Source organism: Lipomyces tetrasporus (genome assembly GCF_029532465.1).
Source record: "Lipomyces tetrasporus strain NRRL Y-64009 chromosome Unknown POJ06scaffold_4, whole genome shotgun sequence".
In the NCBI taxonomy this organism is placed as follows: Eukaryota; Fungi; Ascomycota; class Lipomycetes; order Lipomycetales; family Lipomycetaceae; genus Lipomyces; species Lipomyces tetrasporus.
Window position 1 is genome coordinate 789,970 of NW_026611599.1, and position 24,411 is coordinate 814,380.

At 46.9% G+C, this 24,411-nt stretch overlaps 9 protein-coding genes across 9 annotated transcripts; 4 read left to right on the top strand and 5 right to left on the bottom strand.

Moving 5' to 3' along the window:
- Positions 1-120: 120 nt before the first annotated feature.
- Positions 121-3,615, bottom strand: POJ06DRAFT_250594 (glycosyl transferase). Its single transcript, XM_056187310.1, has 3 exons — positions 3,485-3,615; positions 3,261-3,383; positions 121-2,803 (listed from the first exon to the last, which is right to left on the bottom strand). Exons 1-3 carry the CDS (start codon positions 3,542-3,544, stop codon positions 392-394), a joined length of 2,595 nt encoding a protein of 864 aa, XP_056044596.1. The 5' UTR covers positions 3,545-3,615; the 3' UTR covers positions 121-391.
- A 222-nt stretch (positions 3,616-3,837) lies between these two features.
- On the bottom strand, positions 3,838-5,832 carry POJ06DRAFT_250596 (uncharacterized protein). Its single transcript, XM_056187311.1, has 3 exons — positions 4,683-5,832; positions 4,009-4,628; positions 3,838-3,955 (listed from the first exon to the last, which is right to left on the bottom strand). Exons 1-2 carry the CDS (start codon positions 5,684-5,686, stop codon positions 4,241-4,243), a joined length of 1,392 nt encoding a protein of 463 aa, XP_056044597.1. The 5' UTR covers positions 5,687-5,832; the 3' UTR covers positions 3,838-3,955; positions 4,009-4,240.
- Positions 5,833-5,906: 74 nt separating this feature from the next.
- Positions 5,907-7,817, top strand: POJ06DRAFT_250603 (uncharacterized protein). Its single transcript, XM_056187312.1, has 6 exons — positions 5,907-6,107; positions 6,161-6,208; positions 6,260-6,335; positions 6,408-6,514; positions 6,568-6,641; positions 6,694-7,817. Exons 1-6 carry the CDS (start codon positions 6,028-6,030, stop codon positions 7,683-7,685), a joined length of 1,377 nt encoding a protein of 458 aa, XP_056044598.1. The 5' UTR covers positions 5,907-6,027; the 3' UTR covers positions 7,686-7,817.
- POJ06DRAFT_250605 (armadillo-type protein) lies at positions 7,818-12,379 on the top strand. The gene is made up of 11 exons (XM_056187313.1): positions 7,818-8,222; positions 8,284-8,481; positions 8,542-8,726; positions 8,780-9,649; positions 9,700-9,985; positions 10,053-10,259; positions 10,322-10,489; positions 10,540-11,180; positions 11,238-11,757; positions 11,814-11,960; positions 12,012-12,379. Exons 1-11 carry the CDS (start codon positions 8,121-8,123, stop codon positions 12,228-12,230), a joined length of 3,543 nt encoding a protein of 1,180 aa, XP_056044599.1. The 5' UTR covers positions 7,818-8,120; the 3' UTR covers positions 12,231-12,379.
- A 5-nt stretch (positions 12,380-12,384) lies between these two features.
- Positions 12,385-15,096, bottom strand: POJ06DRAFT_89769 (uncharacterized protein). The gene has a single exon (XM_056191721.1). It carries the CDS (start codon positions 14,810-14,812, stop codon positions 12,590-12,592), a length of 2,223 nt encoding a protein of 740 aa, XP_056044600.1. The 5' UTR covers positions 14,813-15,096; the 3' UTR covers positions 12,385-12,589.
- Position 15,097: 1 nt separating this feature from the next.
- POJ06DRAFT_89727 (Ribokinase-like protein) lies at positions 15,098-16,722 on the top strand. Its single transcript, XM_056191720.1, has 2 exons — positions 15,098-15,723; positions 15,777-16,722. Exons 1-2 carry the CDS (start codon positions 15,366-15,368, stop codon positions 16,481-16,483), a joined length of 1,065 nt encoding a protein of 354 aa, XP_056044601.1. The 5' UTR covers positions 15,098-15,365; the 3' UTR covers positions 16,484-16,722.
- Positions 16,722-19,923, bottom strand: POJ06DRAFT_89775 (SNF2 family N-terminal domain-containing protein). Its single transcript, XM_056191722.1, has 6 exons — positions 19,674-19,923; positions 19,276-19,611; positions 18,995-19,218; positions 18,336-18,946; positions 17,877-18,284; positions 16,722-17,823 (listed from the first exon to the last, which is right to left on the bottom strand). Exons 1-6 carry the CDS (start codon positions 19,791-19,793, stop codon positions 16,961-16,963), a joined length of 2,562 nt encoding a protein of 853 aa, XP_056044602.1. The 5' UTR covers positions 19,794-19,923; the 3' UTR covers positions 16,722-16,960.
- A 113-nt stretch (positions 19,924-20,036) lies between these two features.
- On the bottom strand, positions 20,037-21,459 carry POJ06DRAFT_221386 (uncharacterized protein). The gene is made up of 3 exons (XM_056185625.1): positions 21,154-21,459; positions 20,388-21,036; positions 20,037-20,336 (listed from the first exon to the last, which is right to left on the bottom strand). Exons 1-3 carry the CDS (start codon positions 21,418-21,420, stop codon positions 20,242-20,244), a joined length of 1,011 nt encoding a protein of 336 aa, XP_056044603.1. The 5' UTR covers positions 21,421-21,459; the 3' UTR covers positions 20,037-20,241.
- Positions 21,460-21,638: 179 nt separating this feature from the next.
- POJ06DRAFT_274905 (SWIRM domain-containing protein) lies at positions 21,639-24,330 on the top strand. The gene is made up of 2 exons (XM_056189631.1): positions 21,639-22,774; positions 22,831-24,330. The coding sequence occupies exons 1-2, from the start codon at positions 21,746-21,748 to the stop codon at positions 24,076-24,078; spliced, it is 2,277 nt and encodes a 758-aa protein (XP_056044604.1). The 5' UTR covers positions 21,639-21,745; the 3' UTR covers positions 24,079-24,330.
- The last annotated feature ends 81 nt before the right edge of the window (positions 24,331-24,411 follow it).

Sequence of the window (24,411 nt, forward strand, 5' to 3'; positions counted from 1 at the left end):
GTTATCAGAAAGCACGGGAGAACTGGCATCGTGACGCGATTGTCATGGTATAAGCTCAATTTAATATTCCATTTAAGGACTCAATTGCAGTTACAGCTTGACGCTTATGCTGAATTCAGGGGTAATCAAGTTTCCTGGATCACGGATCAGTCGCGTTTAGTAACATTTACGGCAGCCATGAGCAACAACACATGTAGCACTAGTCCAAACTTCATAACTATATAATTAAGTAACTAAGTACAAGGTACTCTAGACTTTTATAAACGCATCGATCAAAACCTATAACTGTATGGTAGGCGACATTTCAAGATAAAAACAACTATATATCCACTTTAATAAAGGCACAAACCCAACTTGTGCGAATCACGTTACTATTCTAGATATCCATACTCTATTCCACTGCAATTGGCTCGATGTTCCAAATAGACTCGGCATACTCATCAATGGCACGGTCAGACGAGAAGAAGCCCATGTTGGCAACAGCAGTGATGCTTCGACTGACCCAGGTGTCTTTGTTCTTGAAATCTTGATCCACAAGCTTCTGCGCATCGAGGTAGGACTGGAAGTCGTCGGAGACAAGGTAGTAGTCCGAACCGGTCACGGAGGACACGAGCGAGCCGTAGATGTTGTGATCGCCGAACATGCCGCTCTCGATGGCCTCGAAGACCTTCTCAAGGTTGGGATCTAGCGGGACCTTGGAGAACCTATGCTTGTGGCGAAGATCCTCCACGGACTCCGCAAGGTGACCGAAGAGGAATATGTTGTTCTCGCCGACCTCGCGAGTAATCTCAATGTTAGCACCGTCAACAGTACCGAGAATAAGACCACCGCTCAAGACAAACTTCATGTTGCTAGTGCCCGATGCCTCAGTACCAGCCGTAGAAATATGCTGCGAAATATCGGAAGCCGGGATGATAATTTCTGCCTTGCTTACGTTGTAGTCCGCAATAAAGACGACTTTGAGGAGATCACCAATGTCGGCATCGGCGTTGACAACTTCGCTGACAGCATTGATCAACTTGATGATAGTCTTGGCCATGTAGTACCCAGGGGCACTCTTGCCACCAAAGATGCAGACACGAGGAGTTGCCTCCTTCTTCTCCTCCTCAGTCATGGTCTTAATGGAGAGGTAACGGTGGATGACACCAAATATATTCATCTGCTGGCGCTTGTACTCGTGAATGCGCTTGACCTGCACATCGAAAAGAGCGTCAATATTGACGTCGAAGCCATTGTGCTCCTTAATGTGAGCAGCCAAGCGGGCCTTGTTAAACTTCTTAATAGCAACCCATTCGTCTTGGAACTTGGGATCGTGAGCGAACGGCTCGATCTTTTTGAGCAAGTTTAGGTCTTTCAAGAAGTCATATGATCCAACCTTAGAAGCAATCAAGTTGGAAAGTTTCGGGTTAGCCTGGTGCAGCCAGCGACGCGGAGTGATACCATTGGTGACGTTCATAAATTTATCCGGACCATAGATAGTGACGAAATCCTTGAAGATAGTTGTCTTGATGAGCTCAGAGTGAAGCTCAGCAACACCGTTGACTTTGTGCGAACCTATGATGGCCAAGTACGCCATGCGGACCTGCTGCGGCGAAGATTCTTCAATGATAGAGACACGAGCAAGGAGTTCGCGTTCTTTGGGAAATAGTTTCTCGACTTGCTGCAAGAAAAACAAGTTGATGTCGTAAATGATCTCCAAGTGACGTGGAAGCAAGTTCTGGAAAAGCGGAACCGGCCACTTCTCCAGGGCCTCAGGAAGCACCGTGTGGTTGGTGTAGCCGAAAGTATTGGTGACAATATTCCATGCATCGTCCCACTCGACGCCTTCCATATCTACGAGAATGCGCTGAAGCTCAACCACTGCCAATGTAGGATGAGTGTCGTTAAGCTGGATTGCAACCTGGTCCGGAAACTCCTTCCAGGGGCGATGCGTCTTCTTGAACCGTCGAATGATATCGTTAAGAGAGGCAGCAACCCAGAAGTACTGCTGTTTCAAACGAAGCTCCTTGCCACTGTAGAAATTGTCATTCGGGTACAGAACGGCGGAAATCGTTTCAGCCTTTTGAGACTCACGGACAGAACTCTCATAGTCACCTGCGTTGAATTTTTCGAAGTCGAACTCACGAGTCGGCTTACTGGCCCACAAACGCAAGTTGTTGGTAGTCTCAGTGCCATAACCAGGCACAGGAACATCGTATGCAACAGCCTGGATCTGTTCACCGCCTTCCCAAACATGGACAACCTTTCCATCATCATTCGTGTACTTTCGAGTGTAGCCGTAGAACATAACATCAATCTGAATTTCGTAACGAGGAATCTCCCACGGATTGGAGAATGTCAACCAATAATCAGGCGATTCAACCTGGTATCCGTCAACAATGCGCTGCTTGAAAATGCCATACTGGTAGCGGAGCCCGTAACCCCAGCCCGGATAGTTCGTGGACGCGATACTGTCAATGAAGCAAGCCGCAAGACGACCGAGACCACCATTGCCAAGGGCAGCATCGGGTTCCTGCTCCAGAAGATCCTCAATCTTGAAACCCAAATCGGCAACCCCGGCCTTGGTAATATCCTTGATGCCAGCGTTAAGCATCGCATTGTCCATAGCACGGCCCATCAAGAACTCGAGCGAGAGGTAGTAGACACGCTTCTGGTCTTTGGTTGTGTGCTTCTGCTGGGTCTTGTTCCAGGCAATGATCAATCGATCTCGGATTGCCTGGGAAGCAGCTTGGTAGGCAGCCAGATCGTCGCAATTGTAAATGCTTCGGGCAAGAGTGGTCTCGACATGGCGGATGAATTCTTGCTGCGGCAGGAGTCAGTGAATATGGTCAAGAAATATCCAAATTGTAACGGGAAGCCATATGGATCAATGCGTAATTAAAAAACTCAATTCGACGCAAAATGCGGCTCGAGTGGTCCCCCAGATGTGGAGGTCATGTGTAGCAAAGCGTGACCATCGGTGGCTGACGCGAGCTCTGGGCACAGACCACTCACTCCATCGAATGATCCCACCGACACGGGACTCGGCCCACTGCGGCACTGGCTAGCCCGGACCGACATCATCCAGTGGCGGTGCAGGAGCACTCCACTCACAGGTGGCTAATGGCCGGCTCCGGCAATGCAGCATGAAGAATAATCGGATGCGAACAAATAGTTGCAATAATGACCAAACGAAATCGACATGAGCGGACGTGGAATGCCATTGATCCATATGGCAGCCCGCGAGAGTAAGAATGTAGCAATCAAACCATAGCACCCACCTGAAATTCCTCTTTGCCGCCAAATTCCTTGACACCAAACTTCTGCCAGACCTGACGAGACTCAGCAGGGATAGACGCCTCGATGTTCGTGATCTCCTTAGGGCTGAAGCCTGTGGGCGTACGCTAAAGTAAAGAAAGCGGAAGTCAGCCGGACACAAATCACCTACGTGACTTTCATTGGCATCGGCCAACAATCCAGATGATCGGATCGAATAAATACTCACTCTGTGTTTAGGCCGCGGAAGATCGGGAGAGGAAGTGGAGGCAGAGTAGGAAGAAGACATGGCGGATGGTGGATGGATTGTATATGGGATGGGTGGTATTAGCAAAATCTCTCGGGGGAAGACTGGCCGGTGTGTGGAGGTATTTATCCAGAGTGAGTAGCTATGGAAGTCGGCTAGAGCACCTCCGATCATCTGCGTTGCCCCTCAATCCGACACCGACAGCATGATGCACCGCCACAAGAGGGGAAGCCACACATACGACATGTGTCTATGCGCGATGACGCCACAGGCGCGCGGATCAAATTACGATAGGCTCAGCACGGGTCGTCAGAAGCTCTCAGTTAGATAGGCATCCTTGGAATCGCATACTCTTGGCTCTACTCGTTGAAGGTTTGCGCTATCCGACATATTCCGCGCACTAGTGAGGCACGCGGCAGATAGGACGATCCCCTGCGTACTGCTTCCATCTTGGTATGAAACATGAATTCCGACAAGGAATGCTGGGACTGACTGGAGAACCGTAGATGCTCTTCCTGTTTGCACCTGATCTGGAGTCACGAGACGCAGCCAAAAAAATCCCAACACCTGCTTCCTGATATCTACCGAGTACCGACTAGCACAGCCGAACACCAGACTTGCAAGAAAATTCCTTATATAAGCATGAGAGAGATGTAAACACACTGAAAAACATGCCATTAACATGCCGCACCAAAACGCCGAGTAATGCTCTCAACAAAATCATTGTTCATTGTTTAGTCATCTCCGACGCGTAACTGGAATGCTCAATAACTTTGCTACTTCTTCCGCGCCTATCTCACGGATTGACTTGGGCTCTGTTATTCGTAGCCCCTCATTTCGTCGTTTGAAAGCTATCCAGAACCTATCCGAGTTAACCTCTGCACCGACTGCTGCGCACGCCGATTCTACATCTTCGCGATGGACTACTTGTGTTCTATGAAACATTCGTATTCCCGATACACACAATCGCGTTTCTGCAACTGTCAAAGTTGTGGCGACCAGTCGTCTGGTAAATTGCCGTACGAGACCGTGAAAGAAGCTGATAGTCGAGAACTGGAGTGCATGCCGATGTAAGTACTCCGTGACAGAAGCTGAAAGGTTCTCTTGTTGATAGTAGAACCTATTAGTCATTAGAAACAGAATAGGCTAAGCTATACCGAACAATCCATCGCACCTTAAGGACAGTTCAAGAATCTTTTCGACATTAAGCAACTGGCACTCGCGAGCAACCTTTTCACCTATACCATCAAAGTATACGTCATCTGGATGAGCCTCGTTCTCACGATCAATTAAGTCCGCACAGTAGTTGTCTAGCAAGCCTGATATTCGCTGTAGTTCATCATTACTAGCTCCTCTCTCTTCCTTGTCGATCTCCGCAGACAGCTGCTCTTTCAGCGGTTGTGGCTCTTCAGGTATGGCGCGGGACCTCAACCAGGCTTTTGCCTCTTTATCTCTACTTGAATGTTCTGTGTAGTTCTCCAGTCTTCGGCTCTCACTTTCTTCAAACCGAATCCACTGTCCTGACATTTTTCTCGCCGCCGGAATCTTTCTCATAAGTCGTCTCCATCGCATCCGCATACCATGCAGTCTTCTTTTCCGCTCCTTTGCTCTCAATTGCTGTAGTCCCCGTTCTAAAAGAGCAATGTACTCTGCACATTCCACAGTTGACTTCGAGCCAACTCCACGCGAGATCCCAACGGGATCATGACGCGACCGTCTTCCGAGATATTCGAAAAACAATTCTTTTTCCTCTGGAGACCAATGCGTCCGTGATTCAATGATGCTCGCCTTTAGAGGATAATTTGCTGTAGACTCGCCAGTCAATCCAAACCGCCTCGTAAGGGCACCTTTTGTGGTCAGGTGACCATGATCATTCTCTGTAACAGCCCTCCGAAAATGTGACGCCGGATGCATAAATTCCTCGATCTCATAATTAAGCAGAGCAAGGTAATTCACATTGTAGTTCCATTCCGACGTTGGGTCGATAGACGCTACCGACGCAGCGTCGTCAGAATCGTCCACCTCATCTACGGCGTCTGTAAGTGACGCCACTCGTACTTTCGACTCCGGTTCTTTGATTTCACTCTCAATAGGAGTGGAATTATGACCATATGAAATGACTTGAGTGACAGCTAAGTCATCGTTAAATATTGAATGGCAATGGTCGGATCCGGCCTGGTCCATCGTTGCCTACTCCCAGTGAAGGGGACGCGATTGCGAGAGACGTCTGTCTTCAATTTCTGCTAGTCAGCTCGCACATTAATTTCTCGCAATATGCGCGTAAAGTATTATAGCATGCTGCAGCCTGGCCGCTTCTGGTAATGTTAAATCTTTCAAATAGTTTGCTCTCGTCCACGCTTGGACTGAACTCACTAAAACAATGCAAACCCTAATCCCAAGCATCCCCTGCATAAACGCGAAACCTCGGATCTTTCGTGGAGGGTCGTCATATTATTTGCATTTTATCGGCTGTTGTCGACCGACATATTAGCTCTATAAATACCTTGATAGCATGGCAATGCGTTATGCATGTTCGAAATCCTTATGCTCACAATCCTCCGGACTTCCGAGCTCTAGCTGAGTCGTATTCCAAGCTCGCAAAGTTGTAAGTTCAAGTCTTGTTAAAGGGTGCGTTGATCACTCACATTTTCTATGTAGTCTGCATGATGACATGACCGTGGATTTTACTGACCCGGAAGCTGTCTGGTACGCACTGATTGTCAGTAGCTAATTATGGCCTTTAGCTTACTGTTTTAGCGCTCTTACAGAGGCGCTTCTGCACAAGGACTTTGATATCGATGTCGAGTTGTTACCAGATAGACTTTGTCCTAGGGTAGGGCTCTGATCTAAGGAATTATGCCTCTGTGTCAGACCATATGTAATCTAACAGTAGTTTCTTGAACAGGTTGCCAATCGGCTAAATTATATTCTATGGCTGCAAGATCTGTTGGATTCGGACTCCTTTGATTCTAACGATACCAACTCTTCGAAACCTATTTGGGGTTTGGACATGTAAGTTCTCCGGGCAAAATTGACCGCTTACACTAATTCCATAATTGTCCTAGTGGCACAGGTACATCTTGTATATATCCATTGTTGGGGTGCCGTCTTCGACGTAATTGGCACTTCATTGCAACAGGTAAGTTCTGACGTTCTATTACTGTCATTTTCAAGAACTAACCTAAGCCCAGACGTCGACGATGTCGCTGTATCAACCGCAGCAAAGCTCGTTTCCAGGAACAACCTGATGGAGCAGATTTCTGTCTTCAAGGCAGATCCTGGAAACTCTTTATTCGGTCCTCATGCTTGCGGGGATTCTCACACAAGCCAGCATTTGCATTTCACTATGTGCAACCCGCCTTTCTATTCTTCATCAGCTGACTACAATGCTTCCCAGGCTCTCAAAGTTACACCTGCTCGTAGTTTTACATCTGCGGCGCCCGAGGAAATGATTACTCCCGGAGGCGAGGTAGCGTTTGTGACGCGCATGATTAATGAGAGCATTGAAATGTTGCGTAACGATGTAAACACCGGAAGCACGTGGTACACGAGTATGCTGGGCAAACTTGATAGCTTGAAAGATGTGGTGAATAGTCTTCGGAAACGCGGAATTTCGAACTATGCGGTCGCCGAGTTTATTCAAGGGCAGTTTACGAGGCGGTGGGCCGTGGCCTGGAGGTTTGATGGACGAAGACCGTTGCCGGACATTACTAGGCCGCTGGATCCGTTGCCTTCAACAGCGATTCGAGGACTGTTACCACCAGCTACCGGATGGATTTTGGATTTGAGTCATACACATGGAGCCAACGATGATCGTCTGCTAGACAAGGTTTTGTCAATCATGAAAGACGAATTTGGAGATTTTATGAAGCTAGAGCGACTATCGAAGCTCAACTGCGAAACGACACACTATATCACAGGATACTCGCAGCAGGGAAATGTATGGTCACGCAACTTTCGAAGAAACAAGAAGCGAAAGATTGAAGAACACAGTGACCATGTTGAGGGAAGTCGCATCTCGGAATCAACTGGCTTTGGATTCAGAATCTTCGTAGAACAATACACTTCAAACACCGATATACCACAATGTTCGGTTCATTGGAGCTACGGGTCTGACCCGATTGTCTTTGAAAGCTTTTGCGGGATGCTGAAAGATAGAATTCAGCGAATAGTATCGAAATAACAAGGAAGTCATGCAATATGAGGACTTCTGCAGGCATTATTCGTAGGTCCATACTTTAGATGTCGAATAAATATTTCCGCGGATCACAACCAGGCGATAGATATAGAGGTTGTTGTGACTCATCCGGCGAGAGGCAGGTGATGTGACTCGACGCGTCAATGTCGCGTCATGAACGGGAAAACCAAATCCGCAAAGTACGCAGTGCCGCATTCAGGTTTAACCACCGACCCCGGGACCTTCGTAGCATGCCGTTTCCAAGCAATACTATTTGGTGAATCTATCAGCATATTTCCTGTGCTCTGTTTATTTGAAGGATTTTGTTTCCGGCAACCTGGCAGCTTGCAGCATCGGGGAACTCGATTGCCACGGATCGTTTGTCAAGACAAACACGCGTCTATAGATATCCACCGCAGATCGTGAATTCGTTGTTTTACAATGCCGGCAGTTCAATCATGGGAGCGTCTGAAGTTTGATCAGCCGCTCGCTCCAAAAGCCAACAAGCCCATCGCAGTCTCAGAGCTTTTGAAGAGGTTACAGGTATGCGATACGACACTGTTGTCGAATCACAAACGTGGATTGCGCCTAATGAAATCTTTAGGCTGTTCATGTTGAACTTGCCAAATTTGATCAAGGGTCTGTGGAACTAAAAACCGTCAACAAAGTAGCCAAGGACTTAGTGTCCAACAACCTGCTCCACCACAGAGATAAGGGCGTGCGTGCATATGTAGCATGCTGTCTAGCCGATATTTTACGTCTATATGCGCCTGACGCGCCATATACTGCTACTCAGCTGCAAGTGAGTATGATGGCTACAGCGGCATATGGAAGTTGTGCACGCTAACGTTTCACTAACAAGAGTATTTTCGAGCATTTCGTGCTTCAACTAAAAGGCCTTGCTGATCCGGACTCGCCTTACTTTCTACAGTACTGCTATTTACTTGAGAGCTTGTCACAGGTGAAAAGTATCGTGCTTGTATCGGATTTGCCCAATGGTGATGATCTCATGTCGGATATCTTCGAGATGTTTTTCGATCTCGTTAAGTACGTTCAGTTTGAGTGTGAATTGCTTGTATCACATCATTTACGAAAGATAGACCTGATGGACTTAAAAACCTTGAGTTTCACATGGGAGAAATTTTAGTCCAGTTAATCGACGAAGCACCCACAATTCCATCCGAGGTGATCACACTCATCCTCGCCCAGTTTCTTCGCGCAAAGACAGTCGAAGTTAAGCCCAAGGCAGGCAATAATGCCAAGACGTCAAAAGTACAGACTTCATTATTTCAGTTGCCGCCGGCGTATAACATGGCGAAGACTATCTGCATTAATTGTACTGATCGAATGGCGCGGCACATATCACAGTACTTTACGGACGTCATCTACGATATCTCGACAAAATCCTCAGCCGATGACATATCTGAAACGGATCTGGGAGAACTGAAGAAAGCTCACAGTCTCATCGTCGAGATTTGGAAAGCCGCACCGGAGGTTTTACAGAATGTGATTCCACAGCTCGAACAGGAGATCTTGGTCGACAACACACAGATGAGACTTATGGCGACTGAAACAGTCGGGTTAATTGCGGGAGATATTCCCGGCCGAGTGAATTTTATCTCAGCTCATCCGACATGCTGGGATGCTTGGTTTGGTCGGCAAAATGATAAGAATCCGTCAGTTCGCGCCAAATGGGCTGAGGGATGTGCGTTTATTTTGGGAAACCGTGCAGATATTGTCAAGGGAACGGTTGAAGGACTCGCCGCCAAGCTTATCGATAACGATGACAAGGTTCGGTTGGCAACATGCAAAGCAATTGGAAATCTGGATTACAAGTGCATCGTTCGGAAGTTCAGAAACGAAACGGTGCTCATCAATCTCGCCGAGCGTGCTAAGGACCGGAAGTTCACTGTCCGCGCGGAAGCAATCAAGGTTCTCGGAAGCCTGTACGATGTTGCCTATGAGGATATGTAAGTGCTCGGCTCCATAGTTCTATTATTTGCACGCTAACTCTAACCAGTGCTTCACAAGATGAAGATATCATTGCTCAATTGGCTTGGATCCCGTCTCGTATCTTTGAGATATACTATTTGAACAACAAGGAGACCACCGTACTGAGCGACTATTGCATTTACGAACAATTGATGCCTTTTGACTCAGACGATACGAAGAGAGTTACACGAATGCTGACTGTGATCAAATATCTCGACGAAAAGCCCAGAAAAGCCTTTAACGCCATTCCTATCCGGCAAAGAACAATGGCGCAAATCTTACAGACATTCGTTGAGCTGTGCGAGAAATACAATGTAGGGAATATATTTGCATAATACGATTTTGTTCAAGTTGAATATAACCTATTCTGACTGTCATTAGGGGGGTGTGGTAGATGATAGTGAGGGCGAGGAACTGAAAGGAAAGCTTGATCGACTGATAAAGTGGATGGGCGAGCAACTTCCTGACTCGTCCAAGGCCGAGGCTCACATGGCTAAATTTTACATGATGAACGATAGACGCATGTACAAGCTCATGAAAGACTGCATTACTTCAGAATCTGATATCAAGACTGTCCATAAGGCTTTGGTGAGTTCAGGAACTTTATTGAATGGTGACATCCAATTTCACGAGTGCTTACTCAATAATAGACCGAGATATCGAATAGACAGAGTGTATCAAGTATTCTTGAGACTCTGATGCCACTTATGTATCGGAGTAGCTTGATATTCTACAATAGAAGCAATGTTCCTCCCATCGTCGAAATCTCAAAACGGGCCAATAATGGACTTAATGCAGTTGCCCATGAGTTGCTCAAGGTAAGACTCATCTCGTGCACTTATGTATCTTCTTCTTATCAGAATGTCAGGATATTTCGACTTCGATGCCGGCGGTACTCAAGGCCCATATGCAGGATCTGACTCAAGAAATCCAGAAGCGACAACCTGGTTTTGATGGAAGTATTGACACTTTAAAGGCCTGTGCGGGGTTTGCAAAGCGCTTCCCTGGGGATATGCCGCAAGAACGTCAGTTCCTTGAGGCACTGTCGAACTTTGCGACCAATGGATCAGCGGGAGAAGCAAAGCATGCTGTTAACATTATATTGCAAAGTAAGAAGAAAGACGCTTATGCTCGTGACTTGCTTGTCGTCGCAACGAAATTTGATGTTGCAGATCCGGCTTTTCTTTGTCAATTGGCTATTCTTGCAGAACTAGTCCGTGGTGCATCCGCAATTGTCGAGCCTAAGATTGACAAAATTACGGGATTTCTCATCAAGGAAATACTTTTGAAGAATCGGGTATCGACTTCAGAACACGACAAGGACTGGGTCGAGGACAGTCAATTGGAAGATGACTGTAAAGCAAAGATTCTGGCGCTCCGGATACTGGTCAATCGATTGCGTGCCGCTGAGGATGCCGAGACGGCAAAAGAAATTGCCCAGCCCGTCTTAAAGCTTCTGAATTGTTTAGTTGCCAACTCCGGTGAAATGACGAAGGATCAGGATACGCCGTAAGAAACTTTCCTTTCTTTTTTTGCTATTTGTTGTGATCACTAACGCAGAGAAAGACTTCATTTTAAATCTAGACTTCGTCTAACAGCTGGGCTTCTACTTCTTAAACTTGCCAAGATACCGGTATACGAGAGATTGATACAGCCACAAGATATCAATCAGTTGGCACTCTTGGTTCAAGACAGGGACTTCCAAGTTCGCCAGGCCTTCATCGACAAGCTGAAGCGGTACCTAGCAGCTGACTTACTACCGGAGAAGTACATTCCGATTGCGTTCTTAATGGCGTATGAGCCTGAGGAAGAAGTTAAAGATGAGCTTGTTACCTGGATAAGAGCGCGGTTGGCAAAGCAGCAGCAGCAGAAGACCACAATCATGGAACGGTGCTTTGCTCGATTATTGCATATGTTGGCTCACCATCCAGACTACGGAACCGATGTCGATGACCTTCTTGATTTTGCTCAGTATATTATCTTTTATTTAAATGCGACCGTCACGGAGCAGAATATCTCATTAATTTTCTATTTCGCCCAGCGCGTCAAGCAAGTCCGTGACGCCATCTCAGAGAAATCTGGAGAAGTACGTTCCGTTTTTGACGAATCACTTATAACAGTACTAACAAATCGATTCCATAGAATCTCTACTATCTATCAGACCTAGCTCAGGCTATAATCAGGCAATTCGAGGAGGCTCATAATTGGTCTATGCAGACATGGCCAGGCAAAGCTTCGTTGCCAGCGGATTTATTCCGAGCTATGCCTAGTGCAACTTTTGCGCAGAAGGTAGGCACACTCCTAGATGTATTGACGTTTACAGCTAACAGAGTAATCCAGATCGCCCACACGACATTCTTGCCTGTTGGGGTCATCGAGCGACTACCGTCGTTAGTGAAAGTTAAAACTCCGAAAGCTAAAGCCACTCCGGCTGAAAAGGCTGTCGCGCCATCGACGGCCAGCAGTAGTGGAAATAAGAAGCGGAAGTCTAACGAGAGTGGCTCAAAGAAAAAGGTTAAGAAAGCACCGGAGTCCGATGACGAGTGGACTGGAAAGTGAACAGCTTCTGAATTGATTTGCTTTGCTCTCTTTGTACGATATATGGAGCTGTATTTGATGAAGACATGTATACTAGATTTAGGCAGTTTTAGCTTGTTTCAAGTTACGTCTTGCTTGTATGATGTGTTAGTGATCGTAACAATATCTAACATTATATCTATTAAATCCTTAATCCTGCATTTATTTACGTCTATCGGGATACATGATCTAAACGGCGTCTAATCTATAACTATGAATACATTTAGCGATCAATGATAAATGCAATCCCAACGAATAAGAGCCCTTGTAGTCGATCCTAACATTCACCAATACCCAACCAATACCAATATAAGGAAATCCGTAAGAAACCATAGAACGCATTACTCCTCGAGAATATGATCGATATCCACACTTTCCTCATCGTCAATAACTGCTTCAACACCACTGTGTTCGACGTCTGCACTGTTTCTCAGTTCCCCGACACCGTCGCTAGCGCCGATCAGCATTTTCTCTCCTCGAAGGAGTAGAAAATAGCCATATGCCCAGATTGTGATCAGTAGCCAACGAACCCAGAATCTCATGGCTTCGAGTAAATTTATGAGCTCACTTGACTTGATGCATCTACCAATAAGGTGACAAGCACTTGTCAAACTGCGTTCGAGCTTGTCCTCGCCGAATGGCTCCATGATATATTTGAACTTCTCGCCAACCAGTTCGTACTCTTCGACAAAATAGTTGTCACTGACCAAGCGTTCAATAGCCGTCGTTACTCGCTTCTTCTTGCGCCAGTCCCGATACAAGATCCAAATGCCTGTGCGGAAATTGTCGAATGGATTTCTCAGATAGAAGTCGCGCTTAGTAACTTTACGGCCATTGTGATATACACCTTCTAGTTTCTTGGCAAACATGTTCCACACAGTGATACGATTATTGGCGGTTGCAACTAAATATTTCCCGTCGACCGATACAGTAAGATAGGTGTACATCGGCGCGAACGATCCCTCTACATGCGTGAGCCTTCTCGTGTCTGGTTCAGGAATAGAGTAGAGCGGTGTATTCTGCATGTGATAGTTCCAGACGTAGAGCTCTCCATTTGGACCGCCTGAGACAATGTGAGTGTCCGTCACGACGAAGTCGTGATCCGACACTGTAGTGAACATCGGATACGGCGCAGAGAGATCAGGCTGATTAAACATCAGCACATTTCTCGTCTCTCCTGTTGCTAAATGCAAAATGCGAAACGATGTGCCCGATAGCTTGTGCATTGAACTGGTAGGATACCAATGGACTAGAACTATCGCATAGCGAGATGTCATTTTCATATTCCGAACAACGCAGAATTGTTCCCGCGGACTATCGTTGCTCCAATCGCGCGACAAGTTGATATCCCACAGCAATTCTGATTTGCCGTTATGACATTCCGTAAAGGTGTCGCTGCGCATTGATGCTAATGAAAGCGATTGCGTCGACCAATGTCTCGTCGCGCTAACATTATTCAGCATGGAAGGAGAGACTGACGATGAACATGATGACGATGTCGATGAACTAGACGTGGTTGCCGTATGAAGAGACGGCACAGCTTGATAGCATTGCAATCGAGCAGGATTATCTGGAGAGCCCGTCCAAAAGAAAACCATATTCGGCGAATACAATGCGAGCAATGAGTCACCGTTAGTAATGTATCGCTCAGGAGGAGGTTCTTGTAATCTCCATATTTTTTCTTTCTTTCCACTTGAGGGTGAGTATCGTGATATCTCATATCCTATAGCAGTATCGACTTTGTCTGAAAGTAAGGCACATTCTTCCATGACGAGGTTGCTCTGATTTGGTAATGAGAAATCCAATGTTGATATATCTTGATCCATGCCGCGAAAAATAATCTTGCTTCTTGAGGTTTCGGGCGACACGATCCCGTAAGTGGTTGAAACTGATCGAGGGTTTTCCTCCCTTGCGTCCACCGACTGGGCAAATAGTTTCCCCGCATCCTTCGAAGACGGCTCGAGCGTGACATACGTTGGTCCAGACCTTCCCTGACCGGGTGCAGCTAAATCAACAGTGCGTATGATTCCTTTGGGTGGAGGGGGCGGCAATGATGTTGACATTGACTTAGTTGTCTTAACGCGTCCCAATCCTCCGCCGCCTGCTGCGCGTTTGAAAGGCCTATTCCACATTGCCGCAACATACGCTGCATTGCGCCATGTTGCCTGTGGCAAGACTGACGAAGTCCCGCACTTTAGTATATTCCCAAGAGTCAGAGACTCGTCGTAGCCGAAAGTTGCGGCGACTGATTTCCAGATTCGAACGTCTTGGGACGGGTGATAAATCACAGAATAGAACCGTTTGCACACGAGACTCAATGCATACGCACGGTGAATAGTGCCCGATAGAACAATGCTATTTGAAGGTGAATTTGTTGATGAAAAGATCAAGTCTGTTAAAGCATTGCCAAGGCAACTACTAGATGACACCCTGGGCCCGCGTCGAACCGGTCCATTTCGGATCTTTATCCTGGGGCATGACTCTAAGCAATCTGATGACAGAATAACGATCAGGAAAATGTCAACCAATGTCTCCGTGGGCAAATCGAGAATCGAAGACGGCATGTCTGCGCAAAACCGTTGATTCACCGGTTGACGGGATCTTCGATCAGAAATGGGAGAACTTATACGACGCGTTGAGGAAGCGTATATGCATGTGCGCACGCCCTACGGGCTGTGGCAAGGGCAGATATATACGTTCGGACTGTGCCCTCTCATGAGCTGGAAAATTAGAAATGATACGCTTACATTCGTCGAATTGAATTGTTCCTGAAGTAGAGGCGTTAGTGATCGCCTGTCCCTGTGAGGGATGGACAACCTCACGAGAGCCGCACGGAATCTTCGCCCTCGTATTCGAGCTAGTGCAATCCTTAGGCCCTCTCGCCTACGGTAATACAAGCATACGATATAGTTTAGGATCCTGCATACCTTACTTATACTTACAACTTATAGGCGCAGATTGGTCACTAAGTACTCACTTCGTGCGGTGTCTGTATCAATGCCATTAGGCTAGGACCGGCGAAGGGCACATTAATCCGAGCAATTACGGTCCCATATCGAACGCACACACTATATTCCCTAATATAACATTTTCATATACTTATGAAATATCATATCAATGGCGATTATTGATATAACTGCTGCTCAGACTAGTTCTCCTTCGTCATCACAAGACGAGTTTGGAATGATATTTACAAGCTTTGGCATGTTCATAATCGATGAGATACATTATTTGGACGGAACAAGCTTATACGATGTCATTGGAGGTGCAGGAACATATGCAGCCTACGGTGCTCGATATTTTCTGCCGTATCCCCTCTCAAAGGGTGTTGGATGGATTGTAGACGCTGGGAGCGACTTTCCTCAGGAGATCAAAAAGGAACTGTTTAGTCTGCAAACGACAATGATCTTCCGAGAGGATCCTACACGACTAACCACACGAGGGTGGAATGGGTACGGAGAAAAGGAGTTCAGAGGTAACTTGGGGGGCATTAATCAACGATAAAATCGATTGCTAATCGCACTGTAGGATTTCGATATACGACACCAAAGAAACGGATTGTAACGGAAGATGTCGTTGGTACAAAACTTCTAGAATCTCGAACGTTTCACGTTATATGCTCCCCGGAAAGAGCCCAAAGTCTCATTCGCGGTATCGTCGAGCTCAGAAAATCCTCAAAGAAAGATTTGCCAATTCCAGTGATTGCATGGGAGCCTGTTCCGGACCTATGTAAGCCAGAGCATCTGGACGCTTGCTTAGATGCTCTGCCGATGGTGGACATTCTGACGCCAAACGCTGCAGAGGCTGCTGCCTTTTTCGATCTACCGGAGCCGTTTGAAAAGGACGATATTGAAGAAATTGGTTTACGATTTTTGCCACATATGCGAGAAGACGCTGCGATAGTCATCAGAGCAGGCTCTAATGGCTGCCTTGTCTTGTCGAAGAGACGCGGGAAGATGTGGCTAGAGGCTTACCACACCCCGTTTCCCGAACGCGTGATTGATCCCACAGGAGCGGGAAATACTTTCGTAGGGGGACTGTGCACCGGTTATGTTCTTTCCAACGGAGACATAGTAGAGGCAGCAATATACGGCAACGTTGCAGCTGGCTTATCGGTAGAGCAAGTTGGGCTTGCAAAGCTGACTCTTCCTGGCGACGAGGGAAAGCCAGAATTGTGGAACGGATCCGCAGTATTGGACAGAGTTAAGGAGTACAAAGACAGGTTAGGTCTATGACGTATGCCACAATGTCCGTCATACGGGTATCATTATAGAACATAGATGTATTATAGCGCGGGCTTAGCGAACTGGAGAGGGAGCTGGATTGCTGGACAACTCAACCATCCCCCTTAGCACTTATGCAAAGGAACGTTTCAGCTTAGCTTTTCAGTCGCTCTTTAGCGATCCCGCACTAGCTCCAATTACCAACTCTAATGAATCAAATCGCATTCACCTCTCAGTTGACTGTGAACGCGTAACTCTATTGACAACCACTCGTCTGCGTTCTTTACCAAGTATTGACCGTAGCCCCGACGTGAATATTGCCACAGTGGTTCTCCCGACTGTCAACTCGCCTAACTTGGTAATCTAACTATTAAACGACCATTCTCATATGTTTATATACTCTACAATAAACTAATCACAAAGTCTAACTCAATCCATGCATATCATACATAAATACAAAAGGTAAAGTGCAAATATCAGCTTTCCCGTTTAACTAAGGACGTCTCCCTCGGCGGAAGGAGCAGTATCAACAATTCTGAACATATGGCCTTTGTCTTGATGCCCATAAGCTGCCCGCTCATATGCCAAATCGCTTCTGTCTAACAGCACCTCTAACTCCTCGTCGGAGAGAATGACATCGCCCCTCTTTTTGACGACGAATTTCTCCAGCCCACTATCTCCTAACAACAATGCCGCTATTTCGTCTTCAGTTGTAGCCGCCTTCGAGCCGCCAACGAGACTTCGGAACTTGCCTCGTTGAATAACTAGCTTCTCGAGCTGTCGCTTCGCGTCAGCCTTCTCAAGCATAGTTTGCTCGACGGTATTTGCAGTTGCAAGACGGTAAACAATAACAGGCCGAGTTTGTCCAATTCTGTGCGCGCGATCCATGGCTTGCAGATCTTGCTGAGGATTCCAGTCGCTGTCGAACAAAATAACAGTATCAGCTGACGAAAGGTTAATCCCTAGACCTCCTGCACGCGTTGAGAGCAGAAATAGTCTGTACTTCGAATCGCTGTTGAAATTGTCAATTGCAAGCTTGCGATCCTCTTGCTTAACTTGTCCATCAAGACGGCACACTTTCCAACCTCGAAGAATCTCAGCCCAGTCGTGGATAATATCCAGCATATTTCGGAATTGACTGAATACCAGCACTTTATGACCTCGCCTGAAAAGCTCCGGAACAAGCCTATCCATCAGAAGCATCTTGCCGGAGTCATTGACAATTGATTCGTCAGGGCAATCAACTTTGCCTTGGGGGTCGTCCCATGGAGTGTAGAACAAATGTGGCGAGTCACAAGCGAGACGAAGCTGCATAATCAAGTTTTGGAGCTTCTTATTATTAACTGCCTTATCTAGCGAGATTTAGCATTGTATTCAGAGTTATGGAGCTCGAATTTAAACCTACTAGCTTTCAGCACCTCCCTTGCATGCGCTTCCTCTTCGTCATCCGACTGCGATGGATAGTATTGATCCACCAGTTGCTCCGGATGCTCCAATGCGTTGAAGTAATCCCTATCGCAGAGCTCCTTGTATGTACCAAAACTCTCCTTAACCGCCCGCCTCTTCGATCTCCGCACAGGAGTAACGCCATCGTTTTCTGACGATGATGGGCTGCTTGCATCGAGTTTGAGCTTCTTGTCCCGCGTGCCGAGCACTGGGCCAGCCTTCCGCTTCGTGCCGTTTGTTTCCATGATTCTATCCAGTAGATAGTCTTTAATATCACGAGCTAACAAATGTCGATAAAACTCCTGTTGCGTAGCTGTCATCGGAGCATATAATACGTACTCTCTCTTTGGAGGCAACGAATATTCCACTACAACTGCGGTGAGCGTGAAAACCAAAGTACTTTAATGAGGTTACTTACCGTCAGATTTCAATCGCCTAAGCAAAAACGGTTTCAAAATCGCATGCAGGTTCGACACGATACTAGTTCTGTTCTCCTCATTAATTATCTCCTGAGGTCCATTCTCTCGTTGCAATGCTGAGAAGTCGAACCAGCTCTGGAACAGTTCCAGATCTGGGAAAATATCCGGCAATATGAAATTCAGGAGAGACCATAACTCCGCTAGATTATTCTGCAACGGTGTACCAGTAAGAAGCAGTCTGTTCGCGGAATCGTATGATTTCAGCTCCTTGATCAGCTTACAGTTCATGTTTTTAATTCGGTGCCCCTCGTCAATAATTATATATTTCCATTGTAGTTTGCCCAGTAAATTGCGATCGTTCATGATGATGTTGTAGCTCGTCACTACAATAGGAAATTTCACGCTGATTTTCTTGAACAGAACCTGATCGCGCATTTCGGCACGCTCTTCAGGGGTGCCATGATAGAGCAGAGCAGGAATTGACGGTGTGAAACGCTCTATTTCACTGACCCAGTTGGTCAAAGTTGAAAGGGGAGCGACGATCAAGAATGGGCCATATGAGCCCTTTTCTCGGAGGAACGCTAGGAATGCGATGGTTTGCAATGTTTTTCTACAGGACAATTTAGCAACGGCAACATTAGCCACAAAGCTGACTCACCCAAGGCCCATTTCATCAGCAAGGATACCATTAAGTCCATTCTCGTACAACGAAATAAGCCATTCCACCCCGGCAAGTTGATAGTCTCTCAGAACGCCGCCGGTCACCAAAGCGGGTTGTCGAGCAGAAGCTGAACGCGGATGTGACAATGGCTTTGCACCCTTAGATTCCTCAGTCGCCGCTTCTCGAAGGGCCTGAGAAGTGTTCTTGGTGGACGCAAGCTCCTAGAGTTCAGAGTTACTAACACACCCTTCTCATTCTTATGGAGATGGTTATCTTACATCTTTGGATATATAGTCGGCAATACTATAACTCGAGTGCTTGCCAGCGGTCTTGACATTTGCCTTCCGTGAGCTTTTGGGACTCGTTTTAGTTGCAGAGGGATTAGAGGCACCACCATGTCGCGTCGCAACATTTGGTCGTACTTCGATGGACTTCGGCTTCTCCTCTCTCAGCAGCTTCTTCTTTTCAGCGAGAGCTTGTGCCTTTTCCTTTTCTTGTTGTTGCTGGAGAAGCCGGTCAGATAGAATTGAGGAATAGACTTTAGATCGTTCAATTAAAAAGCGCAGACGGGCAAGTTTCTTGTCTTGCTCAAGCGCATTAAACTCTCGTTGCTCCTGTTCCAGTGTTAGCAACCCCCACCCCAAAGTAATCCTATTCTCAGAATAGGCGATATTACCTCGGATATTGGTTCTGGAGATGAAGTAGCTGGTGGAGTAGGTAAATCCACAGAATCTGTATCAGAAACTGCTTCACGCTCTCCTTCCAAGTTCGCCCCAGTCGAAGTAATATTTTCCATCGTCGTGGATTCTAGACTTGGCGATAACGGCTTTATTTTCAAAATACTAACTATAACGTCAAGAAGATCTAATCGTCGAGGCAAGCGCCGCGAAGGCGATGGCTGGTATGCTGTGTCGTGCAGTGGGCGGCTTCAGTAAAGAGACCTTATGGTCGACGCGACGCGAACGCGTTTAGTAAAGCAAACAAACCCTAGGGTCATAACTGCTAGAGTCGATAATAGTAAATCAGGATTCACCTGAACCTCCAGGTCAAACAGCTTCATGACGAATGTGGGCCAAAATAGCTATAGATTAATATTACAAACTTAGTATGTCTCGTACTAACGGCAGTCTATGTTACAATATCTCTTCTCTTTTCAAACACTAATGTATATAATCGTCTGAACACGCATGACCAACAAACACCGGGAATGATTACCACTACATGCATTTCTAAAGTTAGCTGCTTTACTTCTTTAGCTTGTCGGTCAATTCCGGGACTGCATCGAAAAGATCGGCAACGAGCCCGACGTCCGCGATTTCGAAAATTGGTGCGTCGCCATCTGTGTGAGCTGTTAGCCTTACGTAACTGAGGTTTGAGTATATAAGCATACCTTTGTTAATAGCCACAATTGTCTTGCTGTCTTTCATACCGGCGAGGTGCTGAATAGCACCGCTTATTCCAACCGCAACGTAGAGATCGGGCGCGACAACCTTGCCGGTCTGGCCGACTTGTAATGAATTATCCGCAAATCCGGAATCAACAGCTGCACGGCTGGCACCAACTGCCGCACCTAGAGCATCGGCCAACGGATAGATGATCTTATCAAAGTTTTCCTTGTCTTTGAGACCGCGACCTCCCGAAACCACACGCTTGGCTGATCCTAGGTCAGGTCGCTCACTTTTAGTGAGTTCCTCGGAGACGAATGTAGTCCGCGAGCTCACCGCAGGATCAACGGCATCTTCAATTGGCGCAGATGACCCAGAGATAGTCGGCTCGGGAAACGCAGAAGTGCGGACTGTAATGAGTTTAATAGGATCCTTGCACTTTACGGTCGCGATCACGTTGCCGGCGAAAATTGGTCGGACAAAGCTATCCTCCGATTGCACGGCCGTAATGTCACTGATCTGCTGAACATCGAGTAAGGCCGCAACACGTGGAAGTACATTCTTGCCGAATGCAGAGGCCGAAGCGAAGACATGTGTGTAGCTTCCAGATTTCACGTTCTCGCTGATCAGAGGTGCCAAGCTCTCGGGCAGACCCTGTATGAATACATTTAGCAAGGTCTAATGTGAAAATACCGTGCCAGCCACGATAAATCTGCGCTAATGAAAAGACGAAATGCAGTGACGTTACTGGACTAAGCAAACGATACGTACATGGTCGTACTCGACACTAGTCGCCGTCAGGACCTTGGAAACACCTTCAGCCTTTGCAACCTCACCCGCCGTAGTAGAGGCTATTGATCCCGCAAGTAAAACTGTGATCGGACCACCGACCTTGGATGCAGCGGTAAGGACAGAATAGCTTGGTGAGACAGCCTCAAGAACAGCAAGTGACGATAACGTACGCCTCAGTGATGCCGAATGCCGAAGAAAGTCAAACGCTGGTCGTCGCACAGACGAGCTTAGGTGGAAAAATGCCATTTGGAAAATTTATAAGGAACTGCTCGCGCCTGTGAGATGATTTACTTCATCGGAACGTTTCTGTCATCGCCGACAAATGTGGAGATCTGGGTTAGGGTAGTAGATGTCGTTCCGGTAGCTAGATCTGAGCTTTGTGGTCACAACCACCATTACATGCGAGATTTATGCTTGTTTGGATCTTTTCTCTCCGCCGCATCGACGCCTCGTTGAACCAAACGCTAGATGCACCATCATCAAAACGCAAACAAAACGAATCAGAATTCAATCCGCCAATTTCTCATCACCCACCGCGATTTTTACACTTCGAAATTTAACACGGCATACAATGGATACCGTTCCGGCGCCAGAACAGCCGTCCGAGCAGCCTGCTTCTGCGGCATCTGACAATCCCGCCTCAGAGCTAACTCCTGTCCCAGAATCTGCAGAAGTTGCTATAAACAGTGCCGACAACGCACCATCCAGCGCGCCTGAGGAGGAAATTACTACGGAGATCATAATAGAGGAAAAGGAAAACAATAAGTTGCCTGCTGAGCTTGCGACAGTTGAGGGGCCTGTGGCAATACTGGAATCGGAAAGTCAAGCCGAATCAGCAACTGTGCCGGTAGAGTCTGAGGACACACCCACTGTCGAAGAGCAGTCTGGCATTGTGATCACCGAAACCTCTGTTGACTCAGCAGCAAGAGCAGAGGAGTTTGCTAATCCTGTGCCAAATGTGCCGGAGTCTGTTGATCCAACAGCCGAGGACAGACCAGCAGGAGCAGTAGCAGATAGCGATACAGTAATTCCAGGTGTCCGTGCTGCCGAGGAAGCTGCTACTGCAATCACCGGAGATACTGAGCTCCAGGCGAATGTCGAAGACGCTGCTCCAGAGCCACTACCAAAGCAAGAAGGAGAACCGGAGGTGTCAATGCCAATGGACGTTGATGAACCAGAAACTAAATCATCCGAAGAGGCTCCAGCCCCTGCAAATGGCGAAACTCCTGCAGACAATAGTGGCGTGAATGTCGTCGTTGAAGAGACCGTGGTGGAAAAGCGAACATTAGAAGAAGAGGCCAAAGCATTCTTGGTCGAGCAGACACACAGCGTTACAATCCCTTCCTATGCCGCGTGGTTTGACATGAATAACATCAATGATATTGAGAGGAAGTCATTACCAGAGTTTTTCAACAATCGGAATAGGTCTAAGACCCCGACGGTGTACCGTGATTACCGAGATTTTATGATCAATACCTACCGACTGAACCCGGTCGAGTATCTCACAGTTACGGCTTGTCGTCGGAATCTTGCTGGTGACGTTTGTGCAATTATGAGAGTACATGCCTTTTTAGAGCAATGGGGACTGATCAATTACCAGGTAAGTGAAGGCACAAATTACAATATCTTTCAGAGTAGTGCTGACTATAGCCAAAGGTTGATCCTGAAACTCGGCCGTCTACAATTGGACCGCCTTTTACAGGACACTTCCGCGTAATAGCAGATACTCCACGAGGTTTGCAGCCTTTCCATCCCGGTGCTGGCGCGGTCGCATCTGCTGGTCAGCCGCACCAATCTACTGAACGCGCAATGACCGCTCCACCGATCAAGCCGGACCTGAATCTGGAAATTCGCAAGATATTCTACGAAAACACATCGGCTGCGCTTGCTTCAGATACACCTAATGGAAATGCACGGAAGACATATAATTGTTTCACTTGCGGAAACGACTGTACGCGTGTAAGATATCACTCGATGAAGAATAAGCAGTACGATCTCTGCGCAAATTGCTTCCTTGAGAATCGGTTTCCGTCTTCCAGTCAGACGTCTGACTTTGTCAAGTTTGAGGACACATCCTATTTGGCAGCTGAGCGGGACCAGGATTGGACGGACCAGGAGACGTTATTGTTGCTGGAGGGTATGGAGCTTTACGACGAGGATTGGAACGCGATTGCTGATCACGTTGGGTCTCGAACACGTGAGCAGTGCGTGCTCAAGTTCCTGCAATTACCAATTGAAGACCCGTACTTGGAGAGCAAAACAGAAGAAATGGGAGCGTTGCAGTATAATCACATTCCACTTTCTCAGGCTGACAATCCAGTCATGAGTGTCGTTGCTTTCCTGGCGAGCATAGTTGACCCGAAAGTTGCAGCCGCTGCTGCACAGAGTGCTCTACCCGAGATGACTAGGGCCATCCAGGCCCAACTTCAGAGGCGCACGAAGTCCGAGACGACTCCTGCGTTCTCTGCATCTGCAAACGGTGAGGATAAGATGGACGTCGATTCAAGTAGTAAGGAAGGATCTACGGAAAGCAGCACCGACAAAGAAGAAAGTGCCAATGGAACAGTAAAGAAGGCAGCTTCGATTGCTCTTGGTGTTACCGCTGCGCGTGCACACTTACTCGCTACGGACGAGGAGCGGGAGATGAGTAGGCTTGTTAATTCTCTGGTTAGCATGCAGACGCGGAAATTGGAGCTCAAGCTTGCCAAATTCGAAGAGCTTGAGCAGGTTCTTGAGGCTGAGCGCCGGGAATTAGAGCAAGCTAGGCAGCAGTTGTTTTTAGACCGACTGGCGTTTCAAAGGGAAGCTGCTTCACAACAACGCGCTGCTGCTGAGATCTCTGAGAATATTGAGATGGGTGATGATGCTGTGATGGCATCGTCGTTGATGATGGACCAGATCTAGTCGTGTATATCTTTTTGCAGCAATCTATAACCTGTAGAATTTATAAACTGTGTACTTTATGTTTGTTTGAGATATTGGTACGATATTATCCGTTATGGTGTAGTAAAATGTGAGAATTTGACACTGGTGTAAAATATGCTACGTCTTAACTATACGATTTCTATCGTTTGATTGTGAACTAGAAATGACTGTGGTATCCTTAACTATACGATTTCTATCGTTTGATTGTGAACTAGAAATGACTGTGGTATCAAATCTCTACAGACAATTACAATCTACGAATCATTATCCATTGTATTAATGGATCTCCGTATAACAGTCAGCTGCTTATAC